The sequence below is a fragment of the Chroicocephalus ridibundus genome, chromosome 2 (genome assembly GCF_963924245.1).
Source record: "Chroicocephalus ridibundus chromosome 2, bChrRid1.1, whole genome shotgun sequence".
In the NCBI taxonomy this organism is placed as follows: domain Eukaryota; kingdom Metazoa; phylum Chordata; class Aves; order Charadriiformes; family Laridae; genus Chroicocephalus; species Chroicocephalus ridibundus.
In genome coordinates, this window is record NC_086285.1 from 118,512,691 (window position 1) to 118,536,106 (window position 23,416).

General features: G+C 41.8%; 1 protein-coding gene across 4 annotated transcripts in view; it reads left to right on the forward strand.

The window, feature by feature from the left end:
• The window catches only part of LAMA3 (laminin subunit alpha 3), a 128,098-nt gene that overhangs the window by 71,352 nt on the left and 33,330 nt on the right, over nucleotides 1–23,416 (forward strand). For all 4 annotated transcript variants that reach the window (XM_063326721.1, XM_063326723.1, XM_063326724.1 and 1 more), the window contains 10 exons: nucleotides 216–360; nucleotides 1,151–1,291; nucleotides 6,119–6,283; nucleotides 9,198–9,299; nucleotides 10,224–10,307; nucleotides 11,270–11,500; nucleotides 15,414–15,527; nucleotides 19,631–19,740; nucleotides 21,628–21,708; nucleotides 23,104–23,210. In XM_063326721.1, the coding sequence (XP_063182791.1) occupies nucleotides 216–360; nucleotides 1,151–1,291; nucleotides 6,119–6,283; nucleotides 9,198–9,299; nucleotides 10,224–10,307; nucleotides 11,270–11,500; nucleotides 15,414–15,527; nucleotides 19,631–19,740; nucleotides 21,628–21,708; nucleotides 23,104–23,210 (1,280 nt within the window). The remainder of the gene's footprint in view (nucleotides 1–215; nucleotides 361–1,150; nucleotides 1,292–6,118; nucleotides 6,284–9,197; nucleotides 9,300–10,223; nucleotides 10,308–11,269; nucleotides 11,501–15,413; nucleotides 15,528–19,630; nucleotides 19,741–21,627; nucleotides 21,709–23,103; nucleotides 23,211–23,416) is intronic.

Here is a 23,416-nt window from a genome sequence, read left to right on the forward strand (position 1 = left end):
TTCCTAATCAGTTCCGTGACCATGTAAAACATCTCACCATCCAAATGTGAGAACAATACCAACCTGCTGCTGTTTCTCTGTGGAAGTCATAATGTCGTGTCATTGCCATGCAATCACTTCAAAGATCCACCTGCCTTTTGTTTTGATCTTCCCTTCCTCGCTCCATTCCTGCCTCCCCGGTTGACCCCCTCCTCTGTGTTTGTTTGTTGATAAAGATGCAAACCAGGAATAAAAGGACGGCAGTGTGATCGGTGTGCTCCCGGAACTTACGGTTTCCCGAACTGCGTGCCGTGTAACTGTAACAGAGATGGAACAGAACCAGATGTGTGTGATCCCCAGACAGGAATTTGTCTCTGCAAGGTCAGATAAATCAAATTACTTCTGCATTCACAAGCATCATTTGCACATCACTGCCTATTTCATATTTAATGGGGTGAATGAAATGAGTTTATCATTAGGTTTTCAGTAAGAATTAAACGCAGCTGTACAAAACCACCACACCTTGCAGTATGTGCACAGATGGTCACGGTAGCAGTTAAATGTCATTTTTTACTGAGTTCAATATCTGTCAGTTTTACAGGTGGTTTTAGGCTTTGCAGGATGTTACAGAGCTGCAGAGTAGACGTCTGTTGATTCACTGGAGCAGTCTGTACCCTGCACGGGTCCACTTTATGCATCTGCATCTCGACTTTTGGATGTTAACCAGGTCCCATGCCTTTTTTAGCCATATTATGTCAGTTGACGTTACACCAACAGCATTATACCCAGGAAATCTTCTTTTGTTCTGATCTGCATAATTAAATGTGGTAAATGTGAACTTTCACAAGTGACCTTTTATATTGTAGGTTTGGAAAAGCCAGCGGGAGGGTTTTGGCAGGGAAGTTACCAGCTGTCTCTGACTAATATTTATTACTCAGTGGTTCACTTTGTAAACTGTAAAGGCAGCTTGTAACTAAGATAGTCTCCAAGAAGTCAGTTTTATTTGCATGTGGAATATGGTGTATCCAGACATTCACACATTTTCATTCATGTTTCCGTACTTTTAAATAAATATTCTTTCAGAAGATTTGTTTTATGTGCAGGAGGTTTTGGGGGCCTCACCAAGACCAAAAGGAAAGCACTGAGATTTCTTTCAACTATGCCTTAACAGGAGAATGTTGAAGGTGCAGAATGTGATACTTGCCGACCAGGATCCTTTTATCTGGACCCTTCTAATCCCAAGGGATGCACCTCTTGCTTTTGTTTTGGGGCAACCAGCAACTGTCGCAGCACAAATCGTCGTAGAACCAAGGTGTATCCAATAGTTTGTTGGTTTTTTTTTCTTTGCCATCGTGAACCTACGTTTATTCCATTAAGGAAATGCCATATTTCTTCCAAAATTGAAAATATATTTTATTAGTTTCTAAAGATGAGAAGTATTCCGTAAGCAATAGTGCAGATTTAGTGCAGCCTTGTTAAGACTTAGGTGTAGTCTGAAAGTGCCTTTCAGCAGAAATGTGCAACAGGTTCTACAGAGATTGTAAAAATTGTCTTTCTTCCCTCCCTGTAAAAAGGACATGACACAAAGTGTGAGAAAAAAGAAGACAGACTTTTAGTAGCATAAACGAGTGGTAAGATGACTAAAGACTGAAAAAAAGCAACAACTGCCTGAAACAACGCAAGAGAAAGAAAAGAGAGAAGCAGCATCCTAGAATGATGGATGAAGAGCTAAGTTTAGGTTTAGGCAATCCAGATTGTGGCACTTTACTGTTTACCAGCAAAGGGTGAAAATCTGGCTTCAGTGAAGTCAGTAGCAAACTTATATTTGCTTTAGGAAAATTTCCTCTAGTGATTACTTGTCCTCACCAAAGACTGTTTTTGAAAACATGTCTATCTTTTAGTTTTATTGGTCTGGCCAGCCAAGGGCAACCCACCACAGAACTGTTTTCATAGAATAGAATCATAGAATCATTTAGGTTGGAAAAGACCCTTGGGATCATCGAGTCCAACCATCAACTCCACTGTACAAAGTTCTCCCTTACACCATATCCCTTAACACCACATCTAAACGACTCTTAAACACATCCAGGGATGGTGACTCCACCACCTCCCTGGGCAGCCTATTCCAGTGTCTAACCACTCTTTCTGTGAAGAATTTTTTCCTAATGTCCAGCCTAAACCTACCCTGCAGCAGCCTGAACCCATTCCCTCTTGTTCTATCGCTAATTACCTGTGAGAAGAGACCAGCACCAACCTCTCTACAATGGCCTTTCAAGTAGTTGTAGAGAGTGATGAGGTCTCCCCTCAGCCTCCTCTTCCTCAAACTAAACAGTCCCAGCTCCTTCAGTCGCTCCTCATAAGATTTATTCTCCAGGCCCTTCACCAGCTTCGTTGCCCTCCTCTGCACTCGCTCCAGCACCTCGATATCTCTCTTGTATTGAGGTGCCCAGAACTGGACACAATACTCAAGGTGTGGCCTCACCAGTGCTGAGTACAGGGGGACAATCACCTCCCTACCTCTGCTGGTCACACTATTTCTAATACAAGCCAGGATGCCATTGGCCCTCTTGGCCCCCTGGGCACACTGCTGGCTCATGTTCAGCCGCTTGTCAATTAGAACCCCCAGGTCCTTTTCTGCCAGGCAGCTCTCCAGCCACACTTCCCCAAGCCTGTAGCGCTGCATGGGGTTGTTGTGGCCCAAGTGCAGGACCCGGCACTTGGCCTTGTTGAAGCACATTCCATTAGCATTGGCCCATCGGTCCAATCTGTCCAAGTCTCTCTGTAGAGCCTTCCTATCCTCATGTAGATCAACACTCCCGCTTAGCTTCGTGTCATCTGCGAACTTGCTGATGATACACTCTATGTCCTTATCAAGGTCATCAATAGAGATGTTAAACAGAAATGGTCCCAACACTGAGCCCTGCAGAACACCACTTGTGACCGGCCACCACCTGGATTTAACTCCATTGACCACCACTCTTTGGGACCGCCCATCCAGCCAGTGCTTGATCCAGCAGATAGTATGCTCATTCACGCCATGAGCCGCCAGTTTTTCCATGAGAATTCTATGGGGGACAGTGTCAAATGCTTTTCGAAAGTCTAGGTAGACAATGTTCACAGCCTTTCCCTCATCCAAGAATCGGGTCATCTTGTCATAGGAGGAGATCAGGTTCGTCAGGCAGGATCTGCCTTTCATAAACCCATGCTGACTAGGCCTGATCCCCTGCTTGTCCATTATATGGCTTGTAATGGCACTCAAGATGATCTGCTCCATGACCTTCCCTGCTACCGAGGTCAGACTGACAGGCCTATAGTTTCCCAGATCCTCCTTTCTGCCTTTTTTGTAGATGGGCACTACATTTGCTACCCTCCAGTCCATTGGGACCTCCCCAGTTAGCCATGACTTCAGATAGATAACGGAAAGTGGCTTGGCAAGCACGTCTGCCAACTCTTTCAGTACTCCTGGATGTAACCCATCCAGTCCCATAGACTTGTGTGCATCCAAGCGGCGTAGCAGGTCACTGGTCACTTCCTCTTTAATTGTGATGACCTCATTCAGCTTCCCCTCCCTGTCTCCTAGCTCATGAGGCTGGGTGCCCAGGGAACAGCTAGTTCCACTGCTAAAGACTGAGGCAAAGTAGGCGTTGAGCGCCTCAACCTTTTCCTCATCCTTTGTGACTATGTTTCCCTCTGCATCCAATAAGGGAGGGAGATTTTCCCTAATCCTCCTTTTGTTGTTAATGAATTTATAGAAACATTTTTTGTTATCCTTAACAGCTGTAGCTAGGTCGAGCTCTAGCTGTGCTTTGGCTCTCCTAATTTTCTCCCTACATAGCTTCACTATATCCTTATACTCTTCATGAGAGACCTGCCCCCTCTTCCAGAGGTCATAGACTCTCCTTTTGTTCTTGAGGTCCAGCCAAAGGTCCCTATTTAGCCAGGCCGGCCCTACATAGCTTCACTATATCCTTATACTCTTCATGAGAGACCTGCCCCCTCTTCCAGAGGTCATAGACTCTCCTTTTGTTCTTGAGGTCCAGCCAAAGGTCCCTATTTAGCCAGGCCGGTCTCCTTCCCCGTCTACTTGTTTTTCGGCACATGGGGACAGCCTCCTCCTGTGCCTTTAAGACTTCTCTCTTGAAGTATGTCCAGCCTTCCTGGGCTCCTATATCCTTCAGGGCAGCCTCCCAAGGGATTTTGTCAAGCAGTCTTCTGAACAGGTCAAAATTTGCCCTCCGGAAGTCTAAGGTGACAGTTTTACTAACCCCTCTCCTTGTTTCCCCAAGAATCAGAAATTCAATCAATCATCTCATGATCACTGTGCCCTAGACGGCCTCCAACCTTTACTTCCCCGACAAGTTCTTCCCTCTTCACAAGAAGGAGGTCCAGGAGGGCACCTACCCTGGTCAGCTCACTTACCAGCTGTGTGAGGAAGTTATCTTCCACACATTCCAGGAACCTCCTGGATTGTTCCCTCTCTGCTGTGTTGTATTCCCAGCAGATACCCAGGAGGTTAAAGTTCCCCACAAGAACAATGGCAAGTGACCGTGAGATTTCCCCCAGCTGCTTATAGAAAGCTTCATCCGCCTCACTGCTTTGGTTGGGAGGTCTATAGCAGACTCTCACAGCGATATCGGCTTTATCGGCCCTTAACCTAATCCAAACACTCTCCACCCCATCATCAGTATACTTGATTTCCGAGCTCTCATAGCATTCTCTAATATACAGGGCCACTCCTCCGCCTCTCCTTTCCTGTCTGTCCCTCCTGAAGAGCTTGTAGCCATCGATTGTGGCACTCCAGTCATGTGAGGCATCCCACCACGTTTCTGTGATAGCCATTATGCCATAGTTTCCCTGGTGCATCATGGCTACAAGCTCCCCCTGTTTGTTGCACATACTGCATGCATTGGTATAGATGCACTTCAGATGTGCCAGTGACTCCAGCACCTTTTTGTGAGTGTGGGCCCCATTTCCCACCAGACCCCTCTCAGGTGCTTCCGTGATTTCTAAACGTCTGTCCCTTCTCTCAAATGAAATGGCAGAGTGAGAGTCCTCGCTAGTCAACCATCCTTCAAGCCCTGGCATGCCTCCCTTGGGTTTATTCCTGACAGGCCCAGTTATCTCCCCTTCCCCCCTCATATCTAGTTTAAAGCCCTGTCAATGAGCCTTGCTAACTCCTGCCCCCAAATTCTTTTCCCCTTCTGGGACAGGTGCGTCCCACCTGCCACCGGCAGGTCAGGTGACTCATATAGCAGCCTGTGATCAAAAAACCCAAAGCCCTGCCGATAACACCAGTCCCGGAGCCACGAGTTGACCTGTTGCCTCTTCCTGTTAATTTCCTCATTCATGATTGCCACTGAAGGGATAGAGGAGAATACAACTTGTGTTCCTGATCCCTTAAGCCGCCGCCCCAAGGCTCTAAAATCTCTTTTAATCGATTTTGGGCTCCTTCTACGCACTTCATCACTACCCACCTGAAATACTAAGAGAGGGTAATAGTCAGTGGAGTTTACTAGGGCCGGAAGTTTGTCCAACACATCCCTGACCCGTGCCCCAGGGGCACGGGTACCATTTTGGTACATACACATTATGATTTATTTTCCCCAGCATAATAACAAATAACAGGATGTACGGTCTTTCAGGAAACAACAGCCATGAACATAAAATGTGCATTAAAGAGCCAAAATATTAGGCTACATTGTCTGCCTCTGCAAAATGTTGTGCTGTTTCCCCTCCCTCCCAGTTAACCTACCACAGCAGGTCCCCACTGTCTTTTAGGTTTGTGTCCTTGGTTTGATTTTGCAATGGACTTAGAAAATGGACTTAAAAAAGAACCTCCAAATTATATCCTTGGGTTTGTGTACCAATTCCTAGTCACCTCCAGAAGGATGATGTCTTCACGTGACTGAAAATAGAATTTAGTTTGCGGGTGACAAACCAAATGCCTGCATCCCAAGTCTCGCTTACACTCTCTTTTGAGGTCCTTGCAACATCCATGGCACAAAGACTTTAGGCTGACTCTGGAGGGGTTGAATTTCATGCTAAGGGAATTATAGAGGCTGAACAATTTATCCTCATTACTTGGTGCTGGTAGTTTAATAAAGGACAAGCTTTTATTTCCTTTATGTATTTTCATTAGTTTGTGGACATGAGGAACTGGCGCTTGGAGGCAGTGGATGAAAATATTGACATTCCAGTCACTTTCAATCCAGTCAGTAATAGCGTAGTGGCTGATGTTCAAGAATTGCCTGCTTCAGTGCATAGTTTGTACTGGAAAGCACCACCATCTTACCTGGGAGAGAAGGTAAATGACATCTAACTCATCTGTTTTAATGACGTATTCATTTTTTGACAGCATCGTTGCTAGAGAGTCTTATTGGTTCTTTTAGATACGTTTCTCTTCTTCCCTCACAAGATTCTTATCTCTCTTGACTGTCATGCCAGGAATCACAACATTCTACTTCTGAGTACAGTGCTAAAATTATAACCAATAACACAGAATTAATCACCTTGCTTGGTGACAGGGAGGTCTTTATGTGAGCAGCATGGTCAGGAGCTATGGTTCAGGTAGCTGCTACCTTCAGATGCTTTTCTGTCACCCAGAACATGTAGAGCCCAAGTATCCTTTAGTACTTGTGCCCAAGTATCCTTTAGACTCCCTAGAGTATCTCCTGGGCAGATTTCCAAAAGAATAAAAGGTGATTACGTGCTTAGTGGCACGCAAAAAAACCCCAAGCTTTTGCTTTCGGTATGTTGCTTGGGAAGAGCAGCACCTGCTTTTCTAACCATTGTGTTCTTTGAACTGCTTGCTGCTCGTTCTACTGATGCACGGGGAGCAGTCTTTTGCTCGCAGTTGGTACCTATCAGCATTTCAGAGCAGGGGGACTTGGCTAGTGATGGCTTGCAGGCCCGGAGCCCCAGGTTCTCCCTGTTTGGAACTCCATAGGTATCGGTAGTTGCTAGCCCGTTGTAGGACACACAGGCTTTTTAGACACAATCCTCCTGTCACCCAAGTGGAAGACAAATGGGCTAGACACATTAAAGATGGTACAATTTTTCAAGTTCCTCTTAATCCTCATTTTAAAGACTAGAGCAGTATTTTTCATCCTGCTCTCCTGTGCTCAGAGGTAAATACCTTTCAGTTGAACAGCATGCTTAGTTATGGTGCTTTTTGTTAATGTTATAGACGTTCTTGTTTCAATGTCTACAAATTATTTTCCAAAGAAAATCATGTTAAAGCGTACGTTGTCTACTATAGTGTTAAACCAAAAGGACTTTTGTTGTTGCCATAACAAAATAACCCTTTTTAAACACAGCTATTAAGAACAGTGCTATGAGCTTTATGTTGCATGTCACAGTATCTAACGAGGCATGCCAGGACTTGCTTTTATTTACAGTGACAACACTGTAAATAAAATAGTTCTATTTTTGGACCTGCTTTTACTGTACACTGTGTGCAAAGTGTATATTTTAGCACAGGCAATACTGCAGTAGTGAAAGTTCCCCCCCAAAATGCTATCTTGCTGCCAGTTTTAAAAGCTCCTAAATTTACCAGTTATTCACGTTATTGTAATCTGAAAATGTCAGGTTTTGGTCTACTTCCAGTGATAGCACCTGTTTCAGCAAATGTGGACAAGATCACTCCAGACATTTTTCAGTATGATGAGGGTATAGATACCGTTTTCCATTATCTTAAACCTTTTAAGTAGTTTCACTGGAACATTAATATTTAGCAGAGTATATTTTCTTTCCTCTCTCCCTTTTGTGTACAAAATTGAAAGGGAATCAAGTGTAAAATCTGTAGCAGTGCAGAAACTAACAGTCATTGAGAAATTCAGATCACATCATCCCCTTTTTCTGCTCTTTTGTACGTTAACATTCTATTTAATAGACCACTCAATGTTAGAAAATAAATGTTGTACATATAGAATAGAGGGTAGTTTATAACACCAATATTTTTCCATTTTAAAAAAAATCCATTTAAAAAGCAGTAACATAACAGCCTGTCATATGGTGCAGTCCTAAAATGTGTGTTAAACAGGAAATAAGCTCTAATTTGAATTTTCTTATCTTTTTGAAAAAAATAAATTATTTATACAGGGATGTTTTGATTGTGTTGGCAAAATATAGCCAATATTCCAAACGATGCTTTTGAAAATGCAGTTGGCTAAAGATAATAGCATGAATTACAGCCCTGTGATCCAAGGAGCAAATTTAGTACTGAGATGTCTGTGTTTTGTTTGTAATTCATCAAGGGGTAGATCGAAGGCGGGTGCTTTCCTGCAGAACACCAAAACCTGACAAAGCAGTTTTTCCTCTTATGTTAAAACCAAGCATAAACTATTAGGGCAAACAGAAAAGGGTGCAAAAGAAAGTAGTACATCTGTGGCAAAACACCTGATTTCACCTAGTACCCACAAACCTTCCTTGTAGGCTCTTCTTGGAACAAAAACTGTCTAGGCTGTGCCTGGAGCTTCCTTTACGCTCAATATGTTTTGAACTGAGTCAGCAGGGAAGCTGTTTGTCAGATGATTCAAACTTACTTGCCCAAGTCTTTGTTCTGGGCAGCAGCGTATGTATTTGGTTGGGTTTGAGGCGGCCTGTGGTCACCCGTAGCTGAGCCAGAAGAAGTGTGGTTTCAGCTCAGCCTACAGCAACAGTCTGCTGAAAACAGAGCTGATACCAGCAGAAGTCCTGTCCTCCAGAAAGCGGAGCAAAGATTTCCTGATTAGATTCGTGTTTGTAGTAAGTTTAGAAAAGGCTGGCCTATGAAAGCCACCTTTAAAGATGCTTAGCCTGACTTCTCCTTTTTATCCATGGCTGTTCACGGGGTTCATTACCACTTTCGTTGTCACCCTGACATCTGCTCTTGATGAGCCAAATCTGTTTTGTAGGGCCAGGGGAAGAACATTTTCATGTGAACATGTGATTTCTCCATGACACAGATAGCATGACCCTGGGTATGAAAAAACCCATCCCAATGCAGGAAACCTTCCAGAGCACAGTAACTGCTCAAAAAGTGATGCCAGATACACAAAGTAAACAAAATAGAAAGTAATTTCTTCCAAGCAACACATATTTTCATATTTTGTCTAGAGAACAAAGAGTAAATATATTATTCACAGTGCTGGGAGATGGGGCAGACTTGAATACAAAGTTATATTAATATCAGGGAATAGTGCGGTAAAGTATCTCTGGGCTTGTGCATTTCGTTACAGCTTTCTTCGTATGGTGGCTTCCTAAGTTACCAAGTGAAATCTTTTGGCTTACCTAGCGAGGGCATGGTTCTTCTGGATAAGAGACCTGATATACAGCTAACAGTAAGTTCTAAAATATTATTTTTACTTTCAAGCAATACCAATACCATGACTTTTTCTGTTACCTGACAGCTATGGCAAATTTTGCTCCTATAATGTGCTTAACTTTTATAGCAACTTGCTACATTTCTATGTGATTTTACTGCATTTTGCTCAAAGCCATCAACATGCCTATCTCTGTTGCCAAAGTAACATATTATTAAGCATAACTGACTTGAGAGCAAATAAAAAGATAAAACGTGATTTTCTCTGTAAAAGGCACCTGTGGAAAAAATATTAATGAATGCCTTGCACACTTGTCAACAAGTATGGCCTCGACTCTGTAAAATATGCCCTGGATGCCATGCGTAATTAATCTCATTTTCTGTGAGAATTTTCTTCACCATAAAATTAAGTGTAATTGTAAGGCTTCAAGGGACTGAAGTAAAAATGCATTTTAGGTTAACAGTTTTTAATTTAAGCACTTTAGGGCCAAAATTGAAATCTTTTACTGTTTGTTGAAATTCCCGAGGGGGTGGTTTTGTTTCTTCAGACCATCAGAAATACTAATTCAGGATTCTAGGATTCTTACTGGGAAACATGCCTCATAAAGTATCTAGAGTTATTTGTGCACCAGGATGCAAAGGAGAGTGTTTGAAAACGCAAACACATTTTTACTCAAAAGTAATAACTAATTCCTGTGGAAATTGGTCAGGATTAATTAAATTTTCCTGGTGTTTTATTTGACAGCAAGGTTTTTAATAGGCAAAAGCAGTGAAAATCCTGCTGACACTAGAACACAGTGCATGCTGTGTATTTTTCCTAGTATTACTTAGTTTTTATCCCCCAAAGAACAGGACTGATGTGCTTCACCAAATTTTACTGCATCTGAACACTTTACCATCAAAAGTAATGGAATGGCAATGTTATATCCTCATTCTTACCTAGGGTCAGCAAATGAAAGTTGTTTATATGGATCCCAACAACCCACTGCCTGACCGTCAATATTATGGCCGCGTGCAGCTTGTTGAGGTAAGAAATGAAGATGGAATGGCCTTCCCTTTTCTTCCCCATGGCACGCAAAAATTACACAGGTAATATCTGCAGAAATACCAAATACTTGATAATGTTAATGAATATAAGCTTAAATACTGTAGGCTTCAAATATAAACTACTTTTTCTCTCTTTACTGCCACATTGAAGCTAGGTTCTCGTACATGACACCTAATTTTAGCAACCTTTAAGTTAGGCATCTTGTCCAATTTAGCCCTTAGCACTCCCTCCAGGGCTGGTGGAGTAATACTGAATCAGGCATCAATGGAAAACGATTCATCACAGGCCCAGACTCTACTTAATAGGGATGGAACGAACTGTTATCTGTTTTCCTTGGTGTCTAGCTACCTAGTTGAGAATGGTTGTCCAACATTCAGGCAGGTGAATTTAGCAGGGATTATTCCTACCTTAAATCTGTCCTCAGAAGGTCAAACTAGGTAAATTACTTTTTTCTCATATATAGGCAAAAAAGATGTTTCTTCAAGTCAGATTCCATTTTCAGTAATGCTGTGTCTATTAGCAGTAAGAAAGCATGTGAGTGCAGCCCTCAAAGGTTGGATTTCTAGGACTTCACTTACTCTTAAACATAAAAGCATTTTCCTCCACCCTCTTGTGGTTTGGTGGGTGATATACTCAAAGCAACTTGGATGACTGAAGAAGAATCTATATGCTTCATCACTTTTCGATACCTCAAAGCTGTATGTACCTTGCAAAGTAAAGGGTACGTCCCTTTTTATGCTTATTATTCCTTTTTCCACCTATCCTGTGTTTCCATTCATTATATTTATTTTCCTGACCTCTATTTTGCCCCACAGCAATTGGCACCAGAGGAGTCTGTTCCATGGGGTTTTTCCTCCCTTTTCTGTCATCCTGTCTTCTTTGCAGACACTCTTTCTTAAGAAGCTGGAGGGCTGCGCTCATTTTGTACCCTCCACGTGCAGGGAAACTTCAGGCATGCCAGCAGCAACGACCCTGTATCCAGGGAAGAACTGATGATGATCCTGTCTAGACTGGAGGGTTTACACATCAGAGGCCTCTACTTCACGGAGACTCAGCGATTAACCCTTGGAGAGGTTGGGCTGGAGGAAGCCACCAGTGCAGGCAGCGGCAGCGTTGCACACAGTGTGGAGACCTGCTCCTGCCCTCCGGAGTATGCGGGTGACTCATGTCAGGTAGGAAGCGTTTGCCTCCATGCTGTGCCATTATCTTCTGTCTTGCCTACAGCGATACATACTAGTTTAGTCAGAGGAACAGAGGCTGGTTATTAAAGTAATTAAACGTGCTTCTTGTAAGCATGTGCGCTTTCAGTGCCTCAAATGCTTTCACTGTCTAAGAAGCAACGTAGGGTTATTCGACTCATGATTGCTTTGTCGGAACTGTAAATGTCATTTTACATTTGTATGGCACTATAGTCAGGGATTCTTCTGTGATGCCCTATGAGAGGCTGAATGATCTCGGTTGATACTTACTTTAATGGAGAGAAGGTCAGAGTTGACTTGATCACAGTCTGTGAGACCCTACACGTGGACTAGTTTCCTTATTTTATCAGGGAAATGTGTGATAAGGTCCAAGAGAAGTAACCTGAACCTAGATAATTCTGGTTACTTTCCTATCTTCGTGGAGTGACTAACACTTTTCCTGTTTTTATAGGAAAATATTTGAAAGCCGAAGTTAAAATATTTGAAAAAAAATGCTTGGAGGTATTATTATGAAAGATAATAGAAGCATTGCAAAGTATTACTCTTACCTGAAGAATGGCAAAATCCTAGCCAGGGCTGTGTATCCTGTCCCTGCTGCTGTTCCTGTGGCTGTACTACTTTTGGTTGTCACTTTGCTTAGCTTAGAGCTTGACCGTTCCCATGTGTATGCACCCAAGGCAGCAGTAAGGTGCTGGAGTACTGGAGTATAAAGTGGTGTGGTACTGGAGTATATATATATATACTGGAGTATATATATAAATAAAGTACTGGAGAGGTAAGTGGTGTGCAAAGTGCACAAAATATGAGGAATTATTCTCTCAGGAAAAGGTCAAGGACTACCATAAAGCAGCAACTGCTGTACTAACCTTGCAAATGTTTTTGAAATGAGAATGAAAGAATAATATCTAGACCAGAGCAGCTGCAGAGAAACTGAATAAAACAACACTTTCGGTTGGCTTATGTCTCATGTGCACATCGACTGCTAAGGGCAGCTCTTCATCATCTGTCAAATGCCATTTTAGAAATATTTCTAGAAACGTATTTTTTCACACATTTGATGTTCTGTGCCACAGGCAGATTGATGAGTGTTGACGGAAATTCCTACCGCCATCCCGTTGCTTTTCACTGTACAGCCTTTATAAACTAAGGTGCTGGGTTTTTTGCTTTTTCTCATATAACCTGGTGGAAATACATAGCCAGAGGAAGTGATCAAGACACTCGCCTGGGTAATTCGTAAGCCCTGTATGTTTATGCAGCATTACTCAGGCAGTGATTTACTGCGCTAATCACCTAGCCCTGTCTGGCTGCCTTAGGTGGGGAGGAGGTGATGCCTGCCACACCCCAACTTAGGTATATATTGAGCTACAGGAACCACGGGGTTACTTGTTAACCTCAGGAGCGGTAATGTGTGCTGTACAACTTGACTCACGTATAAAGTTTAAAGGTGGGGCCCATCACAGCACAGAGCCTCATTAATCTGAGTCAGAAGCCGGAGAAGAAGGGAAGAGTATAAGAGAGCGGGCGAGCGCCAAAAGGATAGCAGCGTATGTTGGCGGTGGAGCTGAAGTGAAATGATGGCCCAAGCGCAGAGGCCGAGGAATGTAGGATGGCTGGTTGTCACGTTAGTAGCCCTGGGGCGTTGTTTAGCGCAAGACATGCAACAGAGGCTATCATATCCTCGCCTTCATGGGGGGAGTCAGCAGCAGCAGCAAGTTCAAAGGGATTTTTACCAGAGACAGGTAATTTGTTCGTTTTCCCTTCCTCGCTTGCTTCCTTCTTTCTCTTTGTTTCCATATGAACTAATTTGATAACGAATTCTACATTACTTAATAGGAAAGTAATAAGGTGGCTAATCTTACGTCTCAAAGTACTTTGCTAACAAAAGCGTACACAAGAAGTTTTTTTTAAATTGCTGTTTACTTGAAAACAATCAGCCTGAACTCCTGAGCACTTGGAAGTGCCTGGAGCTTTATCTTCTCATGAAATCAGTTTCTCAGTATCACGAACGCTGCTTTGAAAACAAAGTTCTCACATACTCCAAATGTGCTGTTTTAAAGACCGGATAAATAGAAAAACAAAAAGCTCCATAGATTTTTGCTGAATGCTTTTGGATGTATTTTTGAAATGAGTGATTCATTTTGCTCTTCGAAAAGAGACTCTCAGTAAATAAAATTTATATGCATTAAAGCCTATATTTTACTTAGTCATGCTGTTTAGTGTATTTCAGGCCCTGGTTTATTCAGAAGCTGTGTATATTGGCTCCCTGTTGTTCAGGGAACATATTTACCCTTTTAAAAATGTATCTGAAAGGTTTCAAGTGCCTATTCTAAATTCAGTCCTTGCTCACACTGAAGTCAGTATTAAAAGCTGTTGGTGATATTAGTATTCCGAGTACCTTTTGTATTTTTTTTTTACATTTATCCAACATGTAAAGAAGGCAAAGGTGCCACTAGCAACTGTTGTTTAAACAGCAATAACTCAATATGCCTTCTGGGATCTGCTTTGGGAGAGGTGAATATTTTTTTTCTCTGGTAGTTACATCGTTGATAAACGATGGTTAATCCTGCCCTTGCATAAATACTTATGCCTCAAAGCACTGGAACATGATTTGAGACATCATCCTGCAAACCCTTTGCTCTTCAGATTAGTCCCATCAGTCTTAGTGGCGCAACTGCCATGAGAAAAGATTTATGGCTTTAAAGTTCAACTGTCGCTTGTTTTCTGAGTGTCATTGGGGTCAGCTTCTAACTGTGAGGTACAGGTGAGGTATAGGCACAGTGCAGAAGTACATTGCTGGAGGCAGGAACCTGGGAGGTGTTGGTTTCGTGGGGAGCACAGCTTTCTCCACACTTCCATCCAGCCTCTGGTCTTCCTTGCACCACAGTAGCTTAGTTACTTGTGAAAAGGAGCTAGGGAATAGAAGGGATAGACTTATGTCCGGTCATTTTTGGTGTGGGTGGTGTGCCAGGAGGTTGCTAAGCAGAGAATGTGGGCGTGAATATTTGAATTGGTCTGTATACAGAAAGGCTCCATCCCCAGGAAGAATTCCTTGTACTTTCCCTACCTGTGTCCTTTCCCTTCCTACGCTGAGCAAGAACCTGGTTTTAACATACTAGTTTACTACCTTCTTGGTGTAGGCTAACAAACCTCATGTCTCTTGCTTCGTTCATAATCTTCCTCTGGTTCAGCTCCCTATTTAAACCTGACTTTGATCTGACAGGCCGTGCTTCAGTCCTGTGCCCTCCATAGTGGAACATTCTTCTCATGCTTCCCGGGTCTCTGGGACAAGCCTGTGCTTAGAAATAAGAGTGCTGTGTGTTTTGTAAGATCACCTCGCTCTAAGCGTGGCTTCGTATAGCTCCTGGTAGACTTGGAAGTCATGATGAATTAATGTAAAAGATATCTCATTAGAAGTACTTCCAAGGAATACACCGTAGTTAAATTAATATCAAGATTTCATATAACCACTAGTTAATATGTGAGATTTTCATATGTTGTTCTTTGAGGAGACTGTAGTATGAATCTGTATTGAAATCTTTTTCTGTGGTTTAAAAGTCATATTGTACACCTCTGTACATAGCCACAGGAAATGCGTTTTGCTCAGAGGTTAGAGTCAAAATGATGAAATCCCCACTACCACAAAGTGTAGAGCACAGGGTTCAGATGCTTAGAATGAAACTTCTTCATCTCCATTCTTCAGTGCCATTCACTGCATCAAAACACTTATTATTTAAACAATCATATGGGCTTAGAAGAGCTTGCCAGGAAATGTACACCTCTGCTACAAAATGGCAAACAATTTCAAAATACCCTTCTCATGACCTGTAGAACTTTATTTCCACCAGAATTCACTTTTTTTTTTTTTTTCTCTGTGCTTACTGTCTAGGAATGTGGCCTTGGATTTTATCGTGAGCATAAAGGATTATTTAGTGGACGCTGTGTCCCCTGCAATTGCAATGGCAATTCCAATAGGTGTCAAGATGGTGATGGAAAATGTATCGTAAGTAAATACTAATGTTCAAGAAATGAATTGGAAAAAAAAAACATTTACCTTACTGCAGTATGGAATATACAGTATTGTTAAATTCCAAACAACTAGAAATAATCCTTGCCTGCCTCATTCTTTATATCTTGCATATCTGTTAATGAGCGTAAATTGCAGACACTTACACGTACATTTAACATAACCCTGGGTGATAAAGAATAATTTGTGTCCTTGGTTTTGTTTTCTTCTTTCCCCTGTAATTTTTGTTAGCACATGGTACAAAAAGTCACCAAATTAGTGCATATGTAAGTGTTTGCAGTTGTCTATAATAAATATGGGGTCTTATCTTGGTATGTGGAGTCCTTAGTTTTTTACATATATACTGGGGTTTGCCAGTGCTGACAAGCAGCGCATTCAGGCATAGCACAGCCTTTGCAGAATCGCTTGTTTAATCAGCATCAGTAAATGTCCACTAAACTTAATTTACAACTAGATGGATTAAAAAATACCGCAGTAAAGAAGATGAGATAAAGGGGGTAGAAGTTAGGAAAATTAGAAAGTTAGAAAATCAGAAAAAATAGAAAATTTCAGCTGCTACAGCAGATAGAGTGGGGCAGATTCTGCTCCCTGGCACACCACAATAGACCCAAAGCAGCCTCCCAGGGGTGGATCAGCCCTCGTAGCAACGCAAGCGTGACATTTGGCCGACTGCACTTCTCCAGCTTATATCCCTGACGCTTCTTTGAACAGTTCGTTCTGAAATATTCCCGCTTAAGAACTTTTCACTAATTTTTCACTTACTGTGTAAACAAGAACCTTGCCAACCTCTTTCACGGTCTGTCTTCTCTGCTATTTCTTCCTTGTTCGTGCTGCATCCGTTCTGCCTGCGGTGCATTCCTGCGTGTTATGTCATTCCCCCCCCCCGCAACCCCGACTTCGTCTCAACCAACCCTCCTGCTTTAATGGAAACTATAAACCAATTCGGCATATTCTGGGGGATGACTTACAGGCTGCTGCTTTGGAGAGGCAGGGCAGGCCATGACAGGAAAGCGCTGCAGCAGAGCTATAAAGACGAGGAAGTTTTACTTTGGATGAAAATTATAAAGGAAAAAAAATTATGCAAAATTCACTTTTACCTCATGAAGGTATGTGATTAGGTTTCTCTTTGTCCCCTCCTTCTCACAGATGGATTAACTTTCAGATAGATAGAGCTAAATCAACACTTGGCCCTGGGACAAAATTTAGGGCAAGCGAAGTCATCCAGGATAATGCAGTGAAAAATGGAAGCCCAGAGGGCCTGTATTTCCATCATGAGCCTCCACCTAATAAGGAGTGAGTTTGTCTCTCTGTAGAGGAGCCGTGGGACAAAGACCTGCAGAGGTGCAGAGAAGGCAAGGAGGCTTCCCAGTGTGGAGCCGTCAAGTTTCATATCCAAAGTGCAAAGATTAGATGCAAGTGCACTTGGCCTCCTTCTTCCTGCTCCTCACCTGGAGCACTGGACCCCAGTGCCTTCACCTAACATCATAGTATTGTCTAGGTTGGAAGAGACCTTTAAGATCATTGAGTCCAACCATCAACCTAACGCTGCCAAAACCATGTCCTTAAGCACCACGTCTACCCGTCTTTTAAATACCTCTAGGGATGGTGATTCAACCACTTCCCTGGGCAGCCTATTCCAATGCTTGATAACCCTTTTGGTGAAGAATTTTTTTCTAATATCCACCCTAAACCTCTCCTGGTACAACTTGAATCCATTTCCTCTTGTCCTATCACATGTTACTTGGGAGAAGAGACCAGTGATAGCCTCCAGAGAAGGCTTTGTGAGGATGATCCCAGGCTGTCTCTCTCCTCTGTGGCAGCAGTGCAATCCTCCCCAGCTCAGGCAGTAGCTATCCTGCTGCCTGCTGGTGGAAGGAGAGGAGTGCAGTGCTGTGCTGCTGAAACTGGAGAAGAATGGAGTGCAGGAGGAGATGGAGAAGACACAAGAACTGGTTCTCATGTGTAGGGAAAAGCCGTCCCTCTGCCACTAATCAGACTTTGTGTCGTCACGGTCCCTGCCCTTCCTCCTGAAAGGCACGTACCCTCAGCAGCAGCATGGTGCCGAGAGTTGCTCATCCCATGACATGTTGTTTCACATCACATAACCCCACATACCTGGGTGTTTCTGTTGAGGCCGTGACACATTCTATTCTGGCTTCCTTGTACCATGTGGGTGCGAGTTTTCCTTTCAGAGTTTGCATCATCCAGACCTTGGTGGTTTGGAGATGCTGTGACTCCAGGGGTGTCTCTGGCCCTGTGAAACTTGAAGGAAGACCCATGAAGGACTTGCTGCTCTGGCTTCATCCCACCATGCCTTGAGAGGATTACGTTCTCTAGTCCTTCTATGCCATGTAGCTAGAGGAACAGCATGGCACATTCATATGTAAAATATCTTAAACTTGCTTCAGCAATTACGGAATTGCTTCATTTTCTATAGACAGAATGAGCAAAATAAAAGCCAGGAGATAAACCTTGGGAGAGAGGGGAGAGGTTGGTCCAAGATGAAACCAATACAAATATTTTTAAATACCTCTCTCTTACACTTTTTGCAGTTCAATTTATTCTTCAGGACTCTTAAAATTTACAATAATTATTCAGAAACAGTCTGAATTTTCTATGAGCTTTTTGCAGGAGTATATGCACCAGCTTTTATAGAGGCTGCTTTTTAAAATGCTTCCTTTTACAAACATAGTGTCTTCATATTACTTTAGCTTCTTCTAGTTAAATGGCCATGAAGTGAACTGGAGTTTTTCCTGTTCTTTCCCAGAAGCTTTCTCAAGTGAGCTGCAAATTTGGTTCTTTAACCAAAATGAAAACAAAGTAGGGGTTACTACATGCAGAGGCTGAGGGAAGGGCTGTCGATGTGATTGAGGGAATCTGTGTGGGAAGAAATGTGGAGGAGAATGGAATGTAAGAGGAGGTGGGAGTTCCTCATTTGTAGGGATGGGAGAGACAGAACTGTTTCTCATTTGTAGGGAAAAATGCCCCTCTGCTGCCAGACTTGGTAGTAGGGCCTTCAAACATAGCCCTAAGCCATCAAAGTCCATGAAATGGGAGCACAATCTGCTCAGTGACTGCTTGCAGCCAATTTCCCACTTTCTTTTTCCATCTTTCACTTTATTATTTAGTACACCCTCAGCCCTGTGGGACACGGGATCAGTCTGTTGCACATTGAAGAGAACAGTTTTAGAACTTGGGAGCTTTAATGCCTCTTGAGTGTTGGTCACTTGGAATTTTTATGGCTGCTCAAAAATGTATTTGAACAACTTCTATTTTAATGTAGCATCTCTTTAGGCAACGCAAAAGCAACTTGCTCTTCCTCTCCCCATAATGTATAAGTGTAGAATCAAAGAATCACTTGGCTTAGAAAAAGCCTTTCAGATCATCAAGTCCAACCAAATGTGTGTGCCAGTTAGACAGCACCAGGAATATGTTTTTAAAATAAGATCTAGTTCCCGACAATTTTATCATGGAAAAAGTGTCTCATTTGTATCAGTTTCAATTGTTTTCCTAGCCTTTGCTTTTCATTATTTATTCCAGTTACCCTAGGTAAATGCAAATTACACATACACTCAAGAAAGTACATGAAATTAAATTCTGATCTGAATCTACTAAGAGAAATACTTTTTATATTAATTTCATGGGATTTTTTAAAGAATGTACTTGGGCTCATTTAATTGCATGCTTTTAAATGATATCTGCCTTCTAATTAGTGTTAAAATGCAAAATCTAAAGTTCCATTTAAACATAGTGGTTTTTAATTGAAATATCAAGACAGAGAGAGTGCATTAATAGAATGTTCCTTAACAAACTATGCATCTGATTGAATGACTTTAAAAATATGTTTAATGCTGCCTATTTACCCGTTGCTTTTCCACAATAGTGAGCAAATTGTACTTTCTACAATTAGAGAATGACTGGAATCGACCTATCCTGGTTGTTAGGGTAGTTTGGCAATAAATACTTGATGAAGTGGAAGGGAAAGAACGTGTCCTCTGAGTAAATTAGCTATATTTGTTTTGTAAAGCCATATTGAGTGGCAAAGCACTGTTAACTGTCTTGCTTGTTTCCTTTTGAAGAACTGTCAGTATAATACTGCGGGGGAGAAATGTGAGCGCTGTAAAGATGGTTATTTTGGAGATGCCACTAAAGGTTCCTGCCGGCTGTGTCCTTGCCCCTATACCAACAGGTACAGTAGAAGACCGTAAGAAGTCAAGCAAGGGTGGAGAAAAAGGAAAAAAAAAAAGAGACAAAAACCCCAAACCCCAAACCCTGCTAGCATAGGAAGATAATGATCTTTTTTTTGTATTCTTATATTGCCCACCATAGTGGGGCATCAAACCCATTTGATGCACATTAGACCAGCAGTAACTTGTTGCTTTGTCTCGCGGCATTGCCTTTTTTAATAATCTGAGTATTCCAATTCTCACTCAGTTCCTGAACCACAAAGGCTCGCTGCTCATCACCTGGGGGGGAGCCCCAGGCAGCTGTAATGGGTTTACGTACAAAACCACCAGTAACTCCTTTGTAGTGAGAAATATAGGATGGAGGTCTTTTCCTTTACTGGGCATATCCAGAATCTTTCTTGTTTACTGAAATGCAAGGTGTACATTACCTTTAGTCTGACATTTAACACCATTACTCTGGCTAGGAGATAAGTGAGAACAACGAAACAAGGCTTTTATATGAATTCAGAAAGTTTATTATGATACAAAAATAATATAAAACCATTAAAGCTCTTAAGCACGTATCAAGATTTCTGAAAGAGTATGGTTGCTCATCAGGTGGAAGCTTCATTTGAAGTGCAAATATACTGAGCTAGAAAAAATTAAATTTCCTTGGATTTAATAAGGTTGCCAGGCTTTTAAAATTGGGCATATATTGCATTTTAAATGCATAGTATGTTTAGCCACATTGTCATCATTGGTCAGTTCTGAAAGGTGAAATGCGTTAAATAAAAACAAATATTTTTTAAGAAAAACTAAGCTATAAATTGCTAAAGGCACCACACAGTATTTGCCAGGTGCATTAGCAAATACCAAGTAGCCTTAAGAGGTTCACACTTGCAGACTATAGACAGGTTTTTCATTTATCAGAGAACTCTCTGATAGATCTGTTTTTGACAGCGTTGGCCTCTTCTGCAGGTGCTTGCCTGAGGCTGTCTGAACATATTTTTAGTCATCTTTTGCTTTAAGAGTGCTGAAATACTTCGGGAGACCATAAACCTGTGCAGTTTCATAGTTGCACATTAGGGTGGTAAATACCATTCCTGACATAGGAAATTCACCCCACCTGGCATTATTGGAGTTGACAATTTTCCACCCAGTCAAATTATACGTTAATTCTTAGTGCAGACATCTGTCTTTGATACACAGACTTGCTTTATCCCACTGTTCATAGATTAAAAAATGGAAATAACAAACATCGCCTACTCCTGCTTCACCTCCTGCCTTCTCCTTCTCAAACATCAGCCAAAATATGTTTTTTTCTCCCAGACAAATTTGAATCTAGATGAGTCTGCTAGAAAGAGCAGATGAAAATGTTCATTGTGTTAACCAGATACGCTCTAGAGCTCCCCCAAATGGTGCACAACTCTATTCTGCCTTGCTTAAAAAAACCCCAACCAAACAATATTAGTTACATAAAAATATTCTCTTATGTTTCCATCTATAGAAATGAAAAAAAAAAAAGCTATCCAAACAGGAGGAAATGTTGTCTAGCACAGGCTATTGATTCTTGCCTAGTAAGATAAAATAGCTACCCAGACTTGGTTTATTTTACATCATCATTATTAAGGTTTATTTTAGGCATTCCTTTGGGTAGTGAACAATTATACTCAGTCCAGAGGGTCAGGAAATGATTATTTTTTTAGTCTAAGGAAAGAATTTAGATGAAAAACATGAAACTTCAAAGAATTAGTCACAGCAATTTATCTAGAGGCAATTAAATTAGCTGAGAAGTAATTTGGTGGTATAAAAGCTTTTTAATCTGAAATTCATTTAATTGAGCTTAGCCTCTAGAGTGTAAAACCTATTTGATGATGTGCTCACAATAATATTTTTGCTTCTTCCCAAAGATTTGCAACTGGCTGTGTGGCAAATGGTGAAGAAATTCAGTGTCTCTGCAAAGAAGGCTATACCGGACTTCGTTGTGAACGGTAAGTGACTTGTTTCTCAAGACCAAGGGTTTTGAGAGACACCATAAAAGGAGGTATGTCTGTATTGGGTAATATATGGACGTATGCATATGCATCGTATGCACATGCTTTAAGAGAATCTATTTATATGAACAGCTGCTATGGTGTGGTGCTAGAGTGGAATTCTAGACTTAAACCCAGCACTCCCTAAAGAAATGTAAACAGTTCTCCACAGACTATTCAGTGACTACACAGTTTTTACCAAAAAGAGAAGTGTCAGCCTCTTTGCCTGTGCGCCCTGTGCCTTGCCTTGTCCCACACTCTTTCTGGTAACAATGACTCCCACTTCCTTCGTCCCTTTTTGAGTTTAAAACATTTTCCTGTTTCCTACAATGTACCTGATATTGCTTCAGTGTTCTTAGTTACCCAACAGCAACCAGGTAAGGTTTAACACCATTCCCTTCATCCCAAATCATTCTGATGTGCTCCAGCGTACAAATGCAAGGCTGAAGCCATCTCTTTTGCTGGAACATAGCAGCAGTTTGTCAAAGTGCAAAAGGAACATCATGGCATGTTCAGGCAGGCAGAGGAAGCGATTTCACTGAGTTTCAAATCCAGGGAGGATTTAAGCGTAATGGAGTGGTGTTTTCTGGTTTGGAAACGTGAGGCCCATAAGTCATGATATCTCACCTGAAGACAGTGCCTCCAGGAGCATATTGTCTTATGCTTCAAGACTGTTACATCTAAACTGTGGGTTATAGGCAGATTTTCTCTTCCAGACCTGGCCATACCTCAGCTGCTCATCATGGCCCTTTGATCACGCATTACCACCCCTATAGATCTTACAACAGAGTGACTTCTAGGAATATTAGGTAGCCAGTCTGGACAATATATTTTACCTATAAAATATTTAGAGGTCACTCACAGAGACTGCTTTGCTGACACATGGCAAGAGAAGGCACCACCGAGCAGAAGGGTGATAATGTCATTCAGTGCCGTCATTGTTTGAAATCTCGACATGTGCTTACAGTATGATCCTCCTTAATATGTTTTCTGGTGGGATCACAGACCAGAATGGTGTGGTTTGCTGGGTTAAGCCTTGTCAAATTCTCTATATATGTATGGATCTGTGTGCATTGTATTTTTTCAGATTAAGTGAATTATTCCCATACGAGCATTGTGGGAGTTCTTTTATTTTTAGAAAAAAATTCTGCAGTGCTTGGAAAGATATTTTTAGCATAGTGCAGAGGATACTGTAAACCAAAAATATACCCTTTTTGTCTGTCAAGACATGAAATCAAAAGTTCTTGAAAGTTTCTTTAGGAGAATAACTGTGGGATGTTTTTCAAGGGAAAGTATATTTCACAAAAGTAGCTTCAAATATTTAATAAAAATTTTTTGCATCTCTCTATCTAGCTGTGCTCCAGGATATTTTGGAAATCCACAAAAATATGGAGGCTACTGTCAGAAATGTAATTGTAATAATAATGGACAGCTGGCTAGCTGTGACCGCCTAACTGGAGGTACGTGAGGGCCTATGAACATGGAAGGGAGCGTTGTTTTCTCTCTGGGAAGCAGAGAAGGGAGGTACTTAGATCAATTGAACTGAAGGAAAGGCATAATAATTGAACTGAAGGAAAGAGCAGTCTCAATGTGCCTTTTTAAGATGTATTTGGGACAGTTCAGTGGCATCTTCAAAGTCTGCATCAGGCGCCGCCATCTTAGGTAT